Source organism: Engystomops pustulosus, chromosome 7, assembly GCF_040894005.1.
Source record: "Engystomops pustulosus chromosome 7, aEngPut4.maternal, whole genome shotgun sequence".
Taxonomy (NCBI): domain Eukaryota; kingdom Metazoa; phylum Chordata; class Amphibia; order Anura; family Leptodactylidae; genus Engystomops; species Engystomops pustulosus.
Genome location: NC_092417.1, coordinates 161386946 through 161404649, shown reverse-complemented (window position 1 = coordinate 161404649; position 17704 = coordinate 161386946). Strand labels below are relative to the sequence as shown.

The window sequence follows — 17704 nt, the reverse complement described above, 5'->3', positions numbered from 1 at the left end:
GTCGGCTGCACATCCATGATGCGAATCTCCCGTTCCACCAAATCCCAAAGATGCTCTATTGGATTGAGATCTGGTGACTGTGGAGGCCATTTGTGTCCAGTGACCTCATTGTCATGTTCAAGAAACCAGTCTGAGATGATTCCAGCTTTATGACATGGCGCATTATCCTGCTGAAAGTAGCCATCAGATGTTGGGTACATTGTGGTCATAAAGGGATGGACATGGTCAGCAACAATACTCAGGGAGGCTGTGGCGTTGCAACGATGCTCAATTGGTACCAAGGGGCCCAAAGAGTGCCAAGAAAATATTCCCCACACCATTGCACCACCACCACCAGCCTGAACCGTTGATACAAGGCAGGATGGATCCATGCTTTCATGTTGTTGACGCCAAATTCTGACCCTACCATCCGAATGTCGCAGCAGAAATCGAGACTCATCAGACCAGGCAACGTTTTTCCAATCTTCTACTGTCCAATTCCGATGAGCTTGTGCAAATTGTAGCCTCAGTTTCCTGTTCTTAGCTGAAAGGAGTGGCACCCGGTGTGGTCTTCTGCTGCTGTAGCCCATCTGCCTCAAAGTTGGACGTACTGTGCGTTCAGAGATGCTCTTCTGCCTACCTTGGTTGTAACGGGTGGCGATTTGAGTCACTGTTGCCTTTCTATCAGCTCGAACCAGTCTGCCCATTCTCCTCTGACCTCTGGCATCAACAAGGCATTTCCGCCCACAGAACTGCCGCTCACTGGATGTTTTTTCTTTTTCGGACCATTCTCTGTAAACCCTAGAGATGGTTGTGCGTGAAAATCCCAGTAGATCAGCAGTTTCTGAAATACTCAGACCAGCCCTTCTGGCACCAACAACCATGCCACGTTCAAAGGCATCAAATCACCTTTCTTCCCCATACTGATGCTCGGTTTGAACTGCAGGAGATTGTCTTGACCATGTCTACATGCCTAAATGCACTGAGTTGCCGCCATGCGATTGGCTGATTAGAAATTAAGTGTTAACGAGCAGTTGGACAGGTGTACCTAATAAAGTGGCCGGTGAGTGTATATATATATATATATATATATATATATATCTTTATATCTTCATAAATGTATGCAGATTTATTATGTTTTTTTAACTTACTTTTGGCTGGCCTTACTATATGATTTAGTCTGTCTCTCTATGTAATTTTTTTTAACTTTCGCAGCTGTTTTTTGGCTTTCTTTAATTCCCCGGTCTTGGTCACTGTCAGTCACGCATTCCTTCTATGTCTTTGCACTTCATGTGTCGTGTCCTGCAGTCCTTATAGTCTTAACCACTCATTGGTCCTATTCCTTATTATATTTAATCATTTACGTCTTTTCTGTTGACCTTAAAATTTACAGTTTTGACCTTCATGTTCATTTTCTTTGTTTCAATTATCTCTTTCTTCACTTTTTTCTCTCCTCATTTTCTCAATTCTTTTCTTTCCCTTTTATTCTTTAATATGTTGTAACAGATAAAGACCTCCCAGAATTCTGGGTTAAATTGCATCATGTTGTAAAGACTTATTTTTCCTTCTCCGACAAACGGGTTTGAAAGGGGTGGGTTTTTCAGAAAGGGGTGTGACTTGTTACAATATCCGTTACAATTGCACCAGATTTCTGACGCAGTGAGTATGGGACTGGGCATATTTTTTTCTTCATATTGCTCTTCTTAATCTCCATTGTTGTCCTCTTTGTCTTTGTTAATATGTTTCCTCTATACTGAGGCAACTTGCTGCTCTTCAATCTTCTCATCTTCGCTCTTTTCTTCTTCATATCGGTAACTGACTATGCGCTGAACCTTTCCCGAGTCTTCTGTTCTTCACCCTCGTTTTCTTATCCATTTTTATTCTGTCTCCATTCTCTTGGTCTACACTCTTCTCCCTCTTCTACTTCTTCTTATCCATCTCCTGGTCTCCTCATGACCTTCTTCTTCATATTAATTTTTCTTCTGTCCCTATTCCTTTGGTCTGCACTCTTCTCCGACTCTTATCCATATTTGTTCTTTCCCTCTTCTCCTGGTCTCCTCACAACCTTCTTATTATTATTGATTTTTCTTCTGTCCCTATTTCCTTGGTCTACACCAGTGATGGGCAACCTTTTGAGCTTGGTGTGTCAAAATTCGCAAAAAAACCAAGCATAACTCGGGTGGTGTGTCACCTTGACAAAAAAAACATAATTTTGTGATATTTATAGTTTAAATAACAAATATGTATAATTATTTAACTTCTAGGGTACTTTAATCCTAGGTTGTGTGATTGATCCTACCCTGTACTGCCATACTACAGTCTGGCAGTATATGGGGATTTTCCACATCATCTATTTAATACAATGTGCTGGACAATCTCTCAGCCTCCCGGCTACTGCATCTGGCTGTATAGGAGCCGAGGATGAAATTTAACTCTCCGGCAGCCGCGTGTCACTGAAAATGGCTATGCATGTCAGCACTGACACGCGTGTCATAGGTTGGCCATCACTGGTCTACACTCTTCTCCCTCTTTTTATCCATATTTGTTCTTTCTCTCTGCGCTTGGACTTCTTACTCGTTTTCTTGTCCATATTTCTTCTTTCCCTGTTCTCTTGGTCTCCTCACGACCTTCTTGTTCTTCTGTCCCTCTTCTCTTGGTCCACACTCTTCTCCCTCTCCTACTTCTTCTTATCCATATTTGTTCTTTCCCTCTTCTCCTGGTCTCCTCACGACCTTCTTCTTATTATGAATTTTTCTTCTGTCCCTATTCCTTGGTCTACACTCTTCTCCCTCTTCTTATCCATATTTGTTCTTTCCCTCTTCTCTTGGTCTGTCCCTGTTCTCCTGGTCCACACTCTTCTCTCTTGTCATCTTATCTCTTCTCATCTTATCCATATTTGTTCTTTTCCTCTTCTCTTGGTCTCCACGTTTCTCCTGCTTCTTATCCATATTTCTTCTTTCCATATTTTCTTGACTCTTCACCTTTTTCTTCTTCTTCCTTTTCATAATCATATTTGGTCTTTCAGTAATTATCTTCTGTTTTCTCTTGGTCTTTAGTGTCCTACACACTTCCCTTACCTCACTGTCTCTACTATTTCATCCTTGAGTCCCTCTGATAATTCCAGCTTTTCTATGACTCCCCCATGATTTCCCCACAATTCCAGGTTTTTATGATGTCTCCATGCATATGATTTGACCACTCTTACTTTGCCCACCATCTCTGCGCTCACTTACTCCTCATTCTTTGTACATTGTCCCATTGTATTTCCTTCACCCACATCCTCCTCCTTCCTCTCTTTCTTCTTTGTCCTCTTAGACTTCTTCTCCCCTTCTAAATTTTAATATTCCTCCTTAACCCCTTTGTCTCTGATTTCTCCCTTATCCCTTTGCACTCATTTTTCTTTGTCCCTGATTTTCCTCTTGCTGTATTTTTCTAGAAAATGTTAGATTCCGTTGTGATCCCGCTGTAACCCGATCATGCTTACGCACCCGGTAGTCCTCCATTAACAATGCTATGTCCGTGGCTGCAATTAAAATGCGACTTTGCCGGGTCTTTCATAAACTCATTCTTGGCCCGTCTGAATTTGAGCACATGTATTATTCTTAGCCAGGAAACTAGAAGGACTTCCTGATTGAAATGTGTATGCATTGTACGGAGGCAGCTATACAGGGGAATGTGTGTATATCACAGTGTTCTTTATTCTGCTCCCAGCATGTCCTCGCGGATTGCACCTCCCCACCGGCTCCTAGTTGGTATTTTGTATACAATTCTGGGATGCCGATAATTTAAACAGCTTCTCCTGTTTTGCACACTAAACATGGAAAGTATTTCTTGCCATCCAAGTGCAGAAAACTGATTCATTCCTTCTTCTACTCTCCGCTCCCTGCAGAGACAGAACAGCAAAACACAGTGAGAGAATTTACAATGACTTGTAATCATTTACATACAATTTCGGAGAAGCGAGAGGATTTAGAAAGGGCAAAGAGTACTGCCGGTTTGTTGTGTTCTCTTAAAGGTATTTTCTGGTCCAACGCTAATAAAGACCTAGCCATAGGATAAATGTATTCTACAATTTTATTTACCCAAATACCCTGGTCAAATCAGAGAGGTGTATTTTCAAGGCTATCTTTCCAATAGCTCATCAATTTTAGATTGGTGGGAATCCAACACCCAACACCAGAAACAAAGGAGGCCTCCTAAGCCAATCACTGCCTGAGATGTGTCGCCTCATGATCTGATTGGCTGAGAGGATATCTTCTGTTTCTCCCGTGGGATCATGAAGTAGAGACCAACATGGATTGGTAACATTGAAATGGAGGCATTGCAGGAATCTGTGGGGCATCAATTTTTAGTTTTTTTACTCTGCTTAACAACCCATGTAATATTTGTTAATTTTTTTTACATTTTTATGCCCAGGCTCCTATTCCAGTGAATATTGACAGTCTGCCCTGTACAGGCTGACCCCTACACCCTAATTACTGATGACCCCTAGTTAAAGACGGACCCCTCTGCCCACTCTGACCTCTGATGAAGCTCTCTGGATGTTACTATAGTCCCAGGCTGCAATAATCAGCTGTAAGGTGTCTGTAATGAAGATTTATTGATAATTCTTGGTCCCATTACAGCAAAAAAATTTGAAACTCCAATTGTCACTGGGGCAAACAAATTTTTTGTCTGGATCTACAGTGATAAAATATACAATTTCGACTTACATACAAATTTGACTTAAGAACAAACCTATGGAACCTATCTTGTATGTAACCTGGCGACTGCCTGTATAGTAAATCTTGCCCTGTATCATACCATGAACAAACTATAACATCTTTTTAAGATACACCCTTTAATGGAAATCTACCATTAAAATCCATCACTATAATCTGGGTGCACTTAGTAATAGATCCAATCACCGTTACTGTGGCAATATTCTTATATTTGTTACCTGTGGCCTCTTTCTTTTTTAAAATCAACTTTTAAAATTATGCTACTGAGCAAGAAGGGCTTTTTAGAGCATTACTCCCCAATGCTGTAGCTTCAGAGGCTGATAGACTGTCTCCTCTTCCCCCTCTGCACTAACTCCCTCTGTCTGTTGTAATCTCACACAATGAGACAATCTTTGTCTCTGACTGTCTCTCTGTCTGTCTCTGGACTGTCCTTGTCTCTCTGTACGTGACTGTTTACGAATATCTCTATGTCTGTCTCTGGACTGTGTCTTGACTGTCTCTGTCTCTCTCTGGACTGTCTCTCTGTCTTTCTCTCTGCACTGTATAATAGCCTGTGAAGCTGCAGCACAGAGGGGCTCTGAAAAAATTTCAGAGCCCTTCTGACTCATTAGTATAATTTTAAAAGTTGATTTTAGAAGGAAGAAGGCCATGGTTAACAGATGTCAGTAGACTACCAGAGTAAGAGTATGAGTAAGTGTCCCTGGTTTATCATGATGGATTTTGATGGTAGATTTTAATCCTTTAATAAAGAAAACTGCATTGCCGTCAAAAATTCCTTGTTTTGTTTTCGGAGCGTCTGGATATAAGGTAGCTGGATCCAGTAGGCGATAGCGTGCCTGGAAGTTCACATAACACCGAATTATCATGGAGCTGAATGTTTTCATTGAACGTTCTCCTCTCCACGTGGATCTTCCTTTTGATAACTAATCTGTAGAATTATGTGGGTAGTTCTGGAAATCTTCCAGGGAAGAGGTACATTATCCGGCTGAGGTTTGCGAGTTCACCTCTGCGTTCTATAATATTGGACAAAAGACAACTTCTCCGAGCACATTCTCAGAATCCGAAGGCATGCGATAAAGGCAACACAGGAAGAATGTTGCTTATAATGAGTTTCCGCGGCCATATGGATACATTTGCATAGTTCCAGACAATCGCGTCTTTGTGACATGTTGCGCGGCTTCTTCAATACATCATTAAAGACGAAACTGAAATAGAATTTTATCATGTTATAAGCAAGTGAAATATTATTACAAGTGGATCAGATGATTAAGAGAACCAAGGCAGTCAAGGTGCTCGGCACCTCTCCGCCAGTCTTCTTTGGCTACAATAAAGTTCATGTTTTTTGGTGAGTGACCCGATTTCCTTCTTCTATTTTCTTGAATCAGATGATTGTGTGCGATTACTTACTTATGACTTTTACATAGTAAAGAGGTGTCCGAGTATTAAAAATCAAAACAACAACAAAAGCAATTTTACCCTGGTACCCTAAGGATATCCTAAGGAGAGGTGATCATCTGCCTGAAGTGGTCGAGACAATGGGGCAAATTTACTTACCTGGTCCTGTCACGATCCTCGATCCGGACACTCCGACGAAGATGAAGTCCGGCTCGATCCACGTAGCTCGTGTGCCCCGATTTCTTGCATCCGTCGCTTCCCTGCCGAGGTCCGCTGGAGTTCACCTTCTTCTTTCCGGTGCTTGTAATTCCGACACAATTTCCAATGTTAAATCCTGCGCGTTGTCCGAAACCATCGGATCGTCCAGCGGCCCGCCCCCCGATTTGTGTTGTGTGAAAGCCGGCGCTGGTGCGCCAAAATCCGATCACGTGCGCCAAGATCCCCTGTCAAATGCGACGCAACTCGTAAAATGTCTGGAAACCGGACGAAAATGTCCTCCGCGGACCCTTAAACAATCTGTTTCACAGACCAGTAGCATCAGGTCGATTTGTCGTAAAGTATTTCTGTGTCCAGCTAAGTCTTATTCAAGTGAGTTGGGCCAAGCTGCAATTCCATGCATGGCCACTATACAATGTAGTGCGCTGTGCTTGGTTAGGACTGAAGAGACTTCTGAGTGAGATGTTCTCCTTTAATGGCAGAAAGGAGACAAGACATACTAAGAGAGGCCCACAGACAATCACTGGATAGCATGGGGTCCCACCTTAGACAACAGGCATCTCCTAGTGTTTCCTGCTCAGGAAGTGAAGGTACCAGAATTGTGGGAAGTAATATTTTATTATTTTACTATTCCCCTGTAGAGCACATGCAAATTTTTATTGTTTTAACGACCCCTTCAATAAATCTGAACTGCAATACAAGGGAAAATGTATGGACATAAGATTATTGTAATACTTAGCTTCAAAGGGGGGTAATTTATACAATTTCCCCATATACTTTCTGTATTAATTCCTAATTTCCAATCTCCTAGATCTCTGCTTTCTGTTCAACGACAATCTTCTCTGTTTACTTCCTGTGGTCATTTGATGTCACTTAGGTGCACAGCTTGTTATATGACACAGCTCTGATCACTCTCTGTGATATACTGAGCCGTGCACCAGTGTAAAATCGCATGACCAGGGTTATAAAGAGCCATGCACCTGTGTGACATCACATGACTAGGGATATAATGGAACGTGCACCTGTGTGACATCACATCACCAGAGATATAACGAGCTCTGCACCTGTGTGACATCACATGACCAGGTATATATTGAGCCGTGCACCTGTGTGACATCACATGACCAGGTATATATCGAGCTGTGCACCTGTGTGACATCACATGACCAGGGATCCACAGGAAGTAAACAAAGAGGCTTCCTATAGAATAACAGCATATAGAATTTAGAAAATTGTGCAAAATTGATGCAGAAAGTATGCCTAAATATTGTATAACTTTTCTATACTCCTTCAATATCAATTATTTGCTGAAAATAGACAAACCCTTTAAGAATGAAGAATTATTCCTGTGAACGCTGCAGCTCCTAGAGATCATTGGGGCCCGAGGTTAGAGTCTCATTTATCATGTAAAATACATCAGGCCCTTTTTTGCCTTGAAAAGAACATTTTTGGAACATAGGTTTTTTTAGTAAAATCCTATCTTGCCTTGGTGAAGGCATCTCCTAATTCGTACCACGGGTTACGGCAGAGAAGTTTCATAGAAAAATTAGTCGAAGAATGAATGTTGTATTCTGTGATTACCTTATATAACCCCATAAAAGCTTAAAAAAAACCTCCCTGCTTTGAGACAAGGGTCTTCTTGTCTCTCCCAGAACTCAGAGACTGAAAGGGAAGTTCTTTTTTTGTCCACTACCCGCTCTGAAAGCCGAACGGCAGGAAATATATGAGGATGGATAGAATATAACTACATGGTAGGATTATTATATTAGGCACTATTTTTGGAAAAACTTTTGTCCTATAGTATATTTTTATTGCCTAAATATTATTATTATTGCACCTAAAATTTTATTTCAGCACCTAAAATACTGAAAATCCTCACCTCGGCTTATACTCGAGTCAATACAGCACTTAAAAAAAAACTTTTATACTCGGTAACATCCTGCAGGGCGCGGCTAAGATTCCTCTCGGCCGGCAGGGGCATACTATGACGTGGTCGCTGCTGACGTCATACTATGCCACGGCGGGGAGAAAAGATGGCTGCGCCATGCAGGATGTTACAGAAGAAAGAAGACGGGCGCGGAAGCCAGAAGAGGAGCAGTGCTGAGCATTGGGGCCGCCGGAGGGTGAGTATATAGGTTTTTTTTTTTTTAGTGTTGGGCTGGCTGTATACTACTCGGGGCGTGGTGGGCTGGCTGTATACTACTGGGGGCAGCCTGGTCTAGCTGTATACTACTGGGGGCAGGCTGGGCTGGCTGTATACTACTGGAAGCGTGCTGGGCTGGCTGTATACTACTGGGGGCAGGCTGTATACTACTGGGGGCAGGCTGGGCTGGCTGTATACTACAGGGGGCAGGCTGGGTTGGCTGTATACTACAGGGGGCAGGCTGGGCTGGCTTAATACTACAGGGGGCAGGCTGGACTGGCCGTATACTACAAGGAACAGACTATATACTACTGGGGGCTTGCTGGCTATATACTGGGGGGGGTCTTTGACCAATACATATCCCACCCTCGGCTTATACTCAAGTCAATAGGTTTTCCCAGTTTTTGGTAGTAAAATTGGGGGTCTCGGCTTATACTTGGGTCGGCTTATACTCGAGTATATACAGTATGTTGTTGTACCAGGGGCATATCAAGGGCAATATATATACAGGGCCATAGCATAGTTCCGTGGGTTTTCAATGTAGGGAGTTGCCAAAATAATACTTTTCCTTAGTTATTTAAAGGGATTCTGTCAGTTCCAAAATTTCTCCTCAAAAAGTATCATATAGGGGCCTTTAATAAAACCAAAGATATACCTTTCGGGCCACAAATTGATAAAGCAATGCAGAGATAATCTGCCTGCAAGTTGTACTGGGACGGGGCTTATTTGCCCGATTCCCCTACAAGAATATTCAGGTTCATTCTCTTCTGTGGAATTGTTAGCTGTTATGGACCTTTGTAGCCGCCGCCTATGCCACAACATTCTGTAAGATAAACTGGCAAATTTGGCCCACCCCCATTGTTATAGCTTTGCATATCCTTAAAGGGAAGCTGTCATCATAAATTGGCCTAATAAACCACTGTCAGTATGTTGTCTGGTAGCTGGGAAGCTTCTAGATCATGTTTCTTTTATGTTTGTTTTGGTTGCATCATCCTGAATCAACATTGAAGTGAGATATAAATTGGTTTTATGAAGTCAAGGAGGTGGAGAGTTTAACACTGAAGTCAAGCTTTCCCAGGGGAGGAGGTGTTCAGTGTCAGGGAGAGCTTGATTTCAGTGTTAAACTCATCGCCTTCTTGACTTTATACAATCAATTAATATCTAAAGTCAAAGTTGATTTTCTGGATGATGCTACCGTGCTGGGCCATGAAATTAACATTGATTTCTGTTCAGCTACTTGACAACTGGTAGTGGTTTATAAGGACAATTTCTGATGACATGTTACCTTTAAACCTTGAATAACCCCTGCATTGCTTTCTGACCAGATATATCTGGTTCTGCTTTCTGGGCCCAGTGGAGCCAATAGACTAATTTCTCTATATCTGATACAAAAACACTGATAATATGGTTAATTTAAGCTATTTATGCAAAAATTGGAAATCGGGAGATTGGATAGGTGTCCTTGAGGAGACCATCTTTACAGGCTTCTGGATACTTGTAGGCCATGCTTGCTCAACTGAGGATTCTGGGAAAGGAATATGCATATAAGTTCTAAATCTTTGCCTCTAGTTCCACCTCGTAGCATCCTGTAAGTCGGTGGCAGACTTTCAAGAAACCTTGTGGCATGACTCGGTCCCATATGCAAAAAGAGGAAATGTTGAGAAATTTCATAAGAACCTGAAAAGGTCCAAATACCATGTTTGTAGGTACCTTGGTCCGGTGAAGGCATGTACCAGAGAACGTACCAACAGGTCTGAGGACCCAACACTAGGGCAGAAAGCTGTTTTTTTCGGCATCTGGTAAGGGAAAGCCTAGCTACAACTGATGAAGAGTGTTGCCTTATGGTTCTAGTTCCATAAAGAAGTAGGCCCCACCTTGTTTCCATTAGTAAGTGGTGGTAGTAATTCCAGTAGAAATATAGGAGCTCAATTACAATATTAAAATATGGCTTCAGCAAAAAAAGGAATTACTTTGAGAGTATTTTCCTCTCTTTACTAATATTATTTGATGACCATAAATGTTGCTTCAAAATTTGCTTCCCGAGCCGGAGAAAATGGCGTTTGTTTGCGGTAATTGAATTTCTAAGCGCTCGCACTGTCACTTTCCAATATGGACTAAGTCAATTGGAACTTATGATTTCATTGCTTTCTGGAGGAAAGTACTATGTAAATTGATCCAGGATGTGTACAGAGGAAGCAGTTTGGAAATTGAGATGGCTATTATTTATTGTGTTAGAGCGGCATCAGGTTGATGAGGTCCCGTGTCACATGCTATTAGATAAAAATGAGGCCTGGATTCACCCCCATCGAGTTGAGAACATCTTTGTATCTGGGAATTGTGTAGCTATTACTGGATATGAGCAAGAATTTTGATTGGGAAGCATGAACTCTGGAGAGCGCAGACGGAGTGGATTCGAGAAGGTGGTGGTCAGTGATGAAGGTCGAAGTCTACTGAACAAGTGCAGCCAAAATCTTAGTGTGTACAGTGGCCATTGCTTTACATTTTTTGGCAGAAATTATCCTGAGGAAATCTAGAAGTTGTGTACAATTTGGCCATTGGTTTGAATTTGTAAGTGGCCAAGCAATAAGAATGGCATAGGCGTTAATTTTAAATAATGTAAAACTAGGAGGAGTCTACAAATTTTTTGGTGAAGTGGTTTATGTTTGACGGAATTGGTTGAGTGTTCGAGAGATCCAATATTTGGAGGGCATCTTTTTTAGCCCCTACAAGAACAATGCTTGTCAGTGCAGCCAGGTTAGATATCAGTGAGGCAAGGATATTGAGTACTTTCCTGACCCATTTACGAAAAGGGGGGGGTCTGTAAATTCGTTGGTGAATTGGTTTCCGTTTGACGGAATTGGTTGAGTGTTCAAGAGATCCAATATCTGGAGGGCATCTTATTTAGTCCCTAAAAGAACAATGCTTGTCAGTGGAGGTGCGCCCAGGTTAGATATCAGTGAGGCAAGGATATTGAGGACTTTCCCCACCCATTTACAAAATCTTTGAAGTACAGAGAGATCAATGGTGCTTATCTCTTTATGACCGATGTAATATTTGGCTCCGATTACCTTCTCTACCTCTTAGTATGGATAAGCCATAACATGGATGCCTTAAAATAACGCAGACCTAGGGTTTAACAATTTTCTCCCAACAGTGGTCCATTTTCTCTTTCCTTGACCCTTGATGGATGCCATATAATATGGTCCTACAAGAGGTCCACCTTGTTGACCAGATCCAACATGTTGGGTTTTGCCTATCCTTCAATGAAGCAGACATTCTCTATGGCCAATTTTGGGGAACTTGAGATATGTTTTTTGAAATTTATTTTAATAATTTGACTTCTACTATACGTAAGGTTGGTATTTCCTTAGTCGGAAGCCTATACTCTATGTAGTATTCAGTCTTACATAAAGCCTATCTTTACCATCCCAGTCATCAGTCGTATTGTTCATTAACTGAAGATGTTATCATCTTTTCTATTAAACTTTATGTACTTGAAATCTGTAAGTGTACATGTGGGTTTGAGCGCTGGCACTGCTGCCACTGTGTCTCTTAACACTCAGTTAACATTAACGCCTCAGCTGCTAGGCCCCATGAAAATTAATGAAGCCTGACGCGTAGGGAGTGAAAGGTCAAAGCCTGAACTTCCGCTGCGGCTTGTGCTGTTTTGTTGTCTGCCACAGTGTTAACAAAAGGTGGAAGACTCATCTCGCTGTGTCTGACACACACTCTTCACAGGAGCTAATTCCCCCTCCCCCGCTCTCTATTAACCCTGGGACTAGATCAGCGTTACACCTCAGAGATTCTGCATCAGGAGACGACTAAGGAGAGAGAATAAGGCGCTCTTGTACCTTTCCGAGGGAAGTCTCCAATTCTTATTTTATGTATATTTCTAAACTTACTGAAATTTCAGCAAAATTTTATTTTTTTAAAAAAATTTCCATAACAATGAGAATATTTTTGTGCTGGACGCTGTGTTTACGAGGAAGTCACCTTGAAGTCTTAGCCTTGGGACTTGCCAGGAGCTGATTCCCTATGATGTACAGAAGCAGAATAGAGATTGAGCCGCACTAATGATTTGTAACCTGCAACGTGCCGCTTTTATGTGATGGGTTTTCTCTTCAGATTTTAAAGGGGTATCAAGGAATTCTAAAAAAAAAAAAAAAAAACACTTGGAGGCAAAAACTGGGGTGGCAAAAGAAAATCCAAAGTGTACATACCCTTCTACAATTCCCACACTGCGCTGGTACTTCTGGGGACCGTCTCGGAGAGGTGCCTCATGGGACCCACTTTAGTCAATCCCTGCTCTCCTCTAACCACAAGATGTCAAAAGAAGTTACATCCCATGGTCCAAGGAGACCACAGATTGGCTGGAGTAGGTCCCAATATTACCCTTGGCAAAGGACCAGAAGTGGCGCAGGAACCAGAAGGCGGAGAAGTGTACGTACACTTTGATTTTTTTTTGCCCTGGTTCCCAAAGTTTTTGGATGCGTCGGAAATATGGGCAGATAACTGATACACTATAAACAGAGATCTAAGGGGCTCTGGGTGTCTCCTCCTCCGATCATTTACTAATAACTTTTGTGAGATTTTAAGCTTCCCGTTACAGTCTCCCTCACTATAGCTGTTACCAGGGCTGGATTAGAATTGGTGGGGGCCCCTGGTCGATGTACCAGAATGAGAATGTAGCCCAGACAGGGCAAGCATTTATCATCCATTAAATAGGCAGGTTTCCCCCTTAAGCCTCATGCACAAAAATGTAACGGAGATCATGATTAATAAATGTACAGCCTCTAGTAATTAGGCGGCGTAGGGTGTGACGTCACTACGACGCTGGCACATCCTGTGTGCTCCGTTGCTCTGTGACTTGTACCGGCTACCGCTTGGATTTTATAAAGAGCCGGACTTATACCCGAACACATAGCGGGTGATTCGGGAGGCCATGTGACCACGCGACTCGCCCACACTTGGTGGGGGCCCATTTAGGGGCAAAGTAGTAGGGGCACTGGGGTGCGCCCCACGCACCCACCATATAATCCGGCCCTTGGTCATTGACTCTCCAAACAAGGACTTGCAACAGTGATTACCTCTATAATGATTACGGTATATCGGACCAGACTCCCTATTAGGTCCTTGCTCACAGCCTGAACTAAATACAGGGTGACCAGTAAATTTTTCACGTGATTAATTATTTGAGTGTTTTTATATATTTTTCATATTCCCTTTTATATTTTGCGCATCATTGCAGCTTGTTACCGTGTCTCCTCTCACATACTAAGCAGCAGTAGTTTGGTTTGCTGCAGAATCATTTGTATTTGCTATAGACGCTTCCAGTCTACATCATATGGACTCGGCCAAATGTAATTGTTAGATGTATTGATTGTCCTGTAATCATTCTCTGCCTGTAGGCTCTCTGCAGTACATTGGGTCAAGTTATTACAACACCTACTTATAGAACACAGTACTTTTTGGTGTTCCACAAACAGCTCGGCAGATATAATTATAAAGACAAGCAGCACTTTCCAGAAATACATTTGGTGCAGATGTTTTGGAAGAATAAAAATATTACTTCTTAAAGCAAACATGTTACCAGGAATGTCATTTTTAGATGGTGAGAGGTTCCAATAACCTTTGCTTTTTTTAAAAAATAACTTTTATCAGCATTCTAAATCTTTACAGTACTTCATAAAACTTTATTTCACATCACCTGAAGCAGCGTTTGTTGAGTCCCAGAGAGGGGGCAGCTGCAGTCTCCTCTTCTCCCATCTCCTTCATATATAATAGGGTGACACAGTTGCTTAGTGGTTAGCATTACAGCCTTGCAGCGCGGGACATCTGGGTTCAACATCTGCAAAGAGTTTGTATGTTCTCTCCGTGATATAATTATTATTATTATATCTATATAGATGATATATAATTAGAACGGCGGCCTCTTGCTCAATCACGATTTGGTCAAACCCAAGCGCACCGTGATTGGTGAACACAGCCTCAGGCCCCTAGCACACAGCTCCCCTGAGCTGCAACCTTGCCAAGCACTCGGTCAGGTGGAGAAGGGAGGGAGAGTGAGTGAGTGCTTCTCACTCCTCCCCTCTCCATAGAAAGCGGCCATCACCATAAAACGGCAAAATATAGCATGTCCTATATTTAGCTCCATACCCACTTGCTTGGTCACGGTTGGTTGAAACCCTGCGTTCTCACCGCGCCATGCTTGGGTACCATGGACCTCTATGTACGCCATGATACGACCTCAAATAGTGCACCCGTCTCACAGTCCTCCATGAAATTGTATTCATGAGGCCTTAGTCTATATTCACCTGAACATTGTTTTCGTCTTTGCGTTATCCGTTTTTTGAACAGGTGGCACGCTGCACATTAATTTTGATGACCCCCATGCACATAAATGTGTTTTTTATTGATCCATGTGGAGTCTGTAGACAACTCAGAGTTGGCCCAATTCCTGCTTGGGTCTGTGGCTCAGAACTTCCCATAGAAATCAACCAACTCCATAAGGGAGTCTACTATTCGTATTTACACATCAGCTTATAGGTAAAGCAAGTGTGACCGGATAAGCCAGTGACATCACAAGAGGTTCGGATAAGCCAGTGACATCATTTTCCTGTCACCCTTTTTGTTTGGATGACACGTGGAGCATTTTGCGGAATAGGCCTAAGCTGCTCATGACACACAAACTCCATACTGACCACGGGTCCATTGTTTGCGGCCCAAGAACACTATATATTCATATTCTTACAGCCTCAGGCTATATATGAATTATTTATTGGGCTTCATACATCCTAAAACCATGAAAATTAATAATAAAAACAAAGTGTAAAAATCAAAGTGTTTTTGTATGAACAATGGGGGGTATTTACGCAAATTTTATTTTCCCGATTTTCACTAAAACATTTATTTCATTTCGCTTTTGCTTTGCAGGAACCTTACCCTACGAATATAAAATAGTGATTGCAGGGAATCATGAACTGACTTTCGACAAGGAATTCATGGCAGATCTTATTAAACAGGATTACTACCGCTTTCCCTCCGTTTCCAAATTGAAACCCGAAGACTTTGATAACGTGCAATCACTCCTCACCAATAGTATTTACTTGCAAGATTCAGAAGTAACTGTGAAAGGATTCCGGATATACGGCGCGCCATGGTGAGTTTCCCTTTTGAATTTCGTTATCGGCTGCTAAGATTACCGTTCTTACCGGTTGCCCGGTGCAGTGTTGTTATTAATATATGACGTATCGGGGATTGTAGGCCGGAGGCTTATCTTTTTTGGATGAGACTTTCTAATAAATTTTTTGTTCTTCTAAATCCGGAGCTAATGATCGTATGGAGTTTAGGTTTACGGGACTGTGTTTACAATAGACTACATTTTATGTTTATATGATGAACTTCTAATGGTCTTAGTGTTTGTTTTTACGTGTTCAGATAATCTCCAGCTCTAATGGACGCCGTGTAGTCATATGTTTCAGTGGTTCAGGTTTAATGGAAGTGGCTGACCTTGTGTCTCTAAATCCATTTGACTGGTGCCAGCCGACTCAACATTGGCCCCGTAGCTGACCCATTGGACAAGACTGACCATGACTGAATGTGTTCCTGGTGCAAGGCTACATGACCGGTTTATCTTCTACAGGATACTTCTAGCCTTGGTCTCTTGTTCTTCCTCTTGCTTATTTTACGGTACTTAAAGGGGTCTTCCAGGCTAAAAATATTTACATCCAAAGAATAGGTCCTCAATTTATCGAATTGGTGTGGATAAAATACTGGGCGCTTCGAATTATCAACTGAGAAATAGAGAATGGAACCGGATGCAGACAGCTCCATTTTCTGTGTTATTGAGGAACCAAGTTTCTACAGCTTAGCCCCCATTCAAATGAATAAGCTGATCGGCAGTAACTCGGTCTTACCACTACACAGAGAACAGCCCTGTCTGCTTCCTGTTCCCATTCTCTTTTTTTATTGTTTCTGAGAACAGCTCATCTATGGAGGTCCTGGCTGTTGGACCCCCACCAATCTGGTAGTGGTGACGTATCCTTAAGACAAGTCAACAGTATTTTTATCCGGTGAAACCCCTTTAAAATGCAAATGTCCAATGCGGAAACGTTCAAACATCGATATTCATGACCTCCTAATGCTATGGAATAGAGAGTCCACCATGTCGACACTCAAAGTCGTCGGCCACTTGCATTGTAGGCAACTAAGGGAATATTGTTATGTGGTCGACTATAAATGCCTCTTCCACTTATCCCCTGATCTCACGACTTTAAACCATATAAAGTGGTCATGGTTATGTGTAAGATAAGGAGATTATTGGATATTAGAAAGATTGGACATGAACCAATCACAGAACCTCTAGGGGTCATAATCTTGGTTGACCTTGTAAGGCTTAGACTTTGTAAGGAAAGAGACTAAAATGTTCTCTATTGAGTTGACACCAGGACATCTCCATCGTTCTCTATGATCTGCTGACCACACCAATAACTTCGGCGCGGACATGCTTGTAATGATTTATGGATGCTGTCCTTTATTGAGCAAAATTGTTTTCATGTGGATTGTTGTCTTTTATCCATCCTTTCATGTTGTGGACGGTGTCCTCTTCAAAGGGTTCGTATTGATTACGAGTCTCTACACAGGGCGAAGTTGTTTGCACGTATCAGGACTCGTTTTTGCTGAAACCTAAAAATTATACGCTGAGTTATAGTATAACATGATAAAGAATAGTGGTTATATGAGTTCACAAAAATGTTATGTATTTTTTATTTTTATGTTTTTAACCCATTGCCATCACGTAGCGAAATTTATCGTCCCATTGACTTTTTTCTGAGTTATCTGCTTCCTTCTATTTTTCTGTGTATTGAAAGTGTTTGTTTTTTTTCGATCTTGAGAAATTGACTTCCCGCCCACCCACACTGGTAATAGATTTATCCAACTGTTTGCGACAGAATTCTGGTACAACTTGGCGCAAAACTACTATAACACCTTGCACCACAGTTATCAAAAGATTCAGATTCTGGGCGTGGTCTTGTGATAAAGGAGGTGTGGCCTAATTTGCAACAAAAATGCAGGTTGGCACAAAGGGGCAGATGTATGTTATGCTTGCAATTTTGACTGCATGTTTTTGGGATCATTTATCTTATTTCCCCCTTCTCTGAGCTCTTTTTGCGCCTTTTGTGAGTCAGTTTTTTGCAACTCACTTATCTTTATAGTTTTGGCTCTTTGTCAAATGCAAATTTTTTTAGAG

General features: G+C 41.9%; 1 protein-coding gene across 5 annotated transcripts in view; it reads left to right on the top strand.

Annotated features, from left to right (window-relative positions):
- The window catches only part of MPPED2 (metallophosphoesterase domain containing 2), a 144674-nt gene that overhangs the window by 54007 nt on the left and 72963 nt on the right, over nt 1-17704 (top strand). For all 5 annotated transcript variants that reach the window (XM_072118573.1, XM_072118572.1, XM_072118574.1 and 2 more), the window contains exon 4: nt 15388-15613. In XM_072118573.1, the coding sequence (XP_071974674.1) occupies nt 15388-15613 (226 nt within the window). The remainder of the gene's footprint in view (nt 1-15387; nt 15614-17704) is intronic.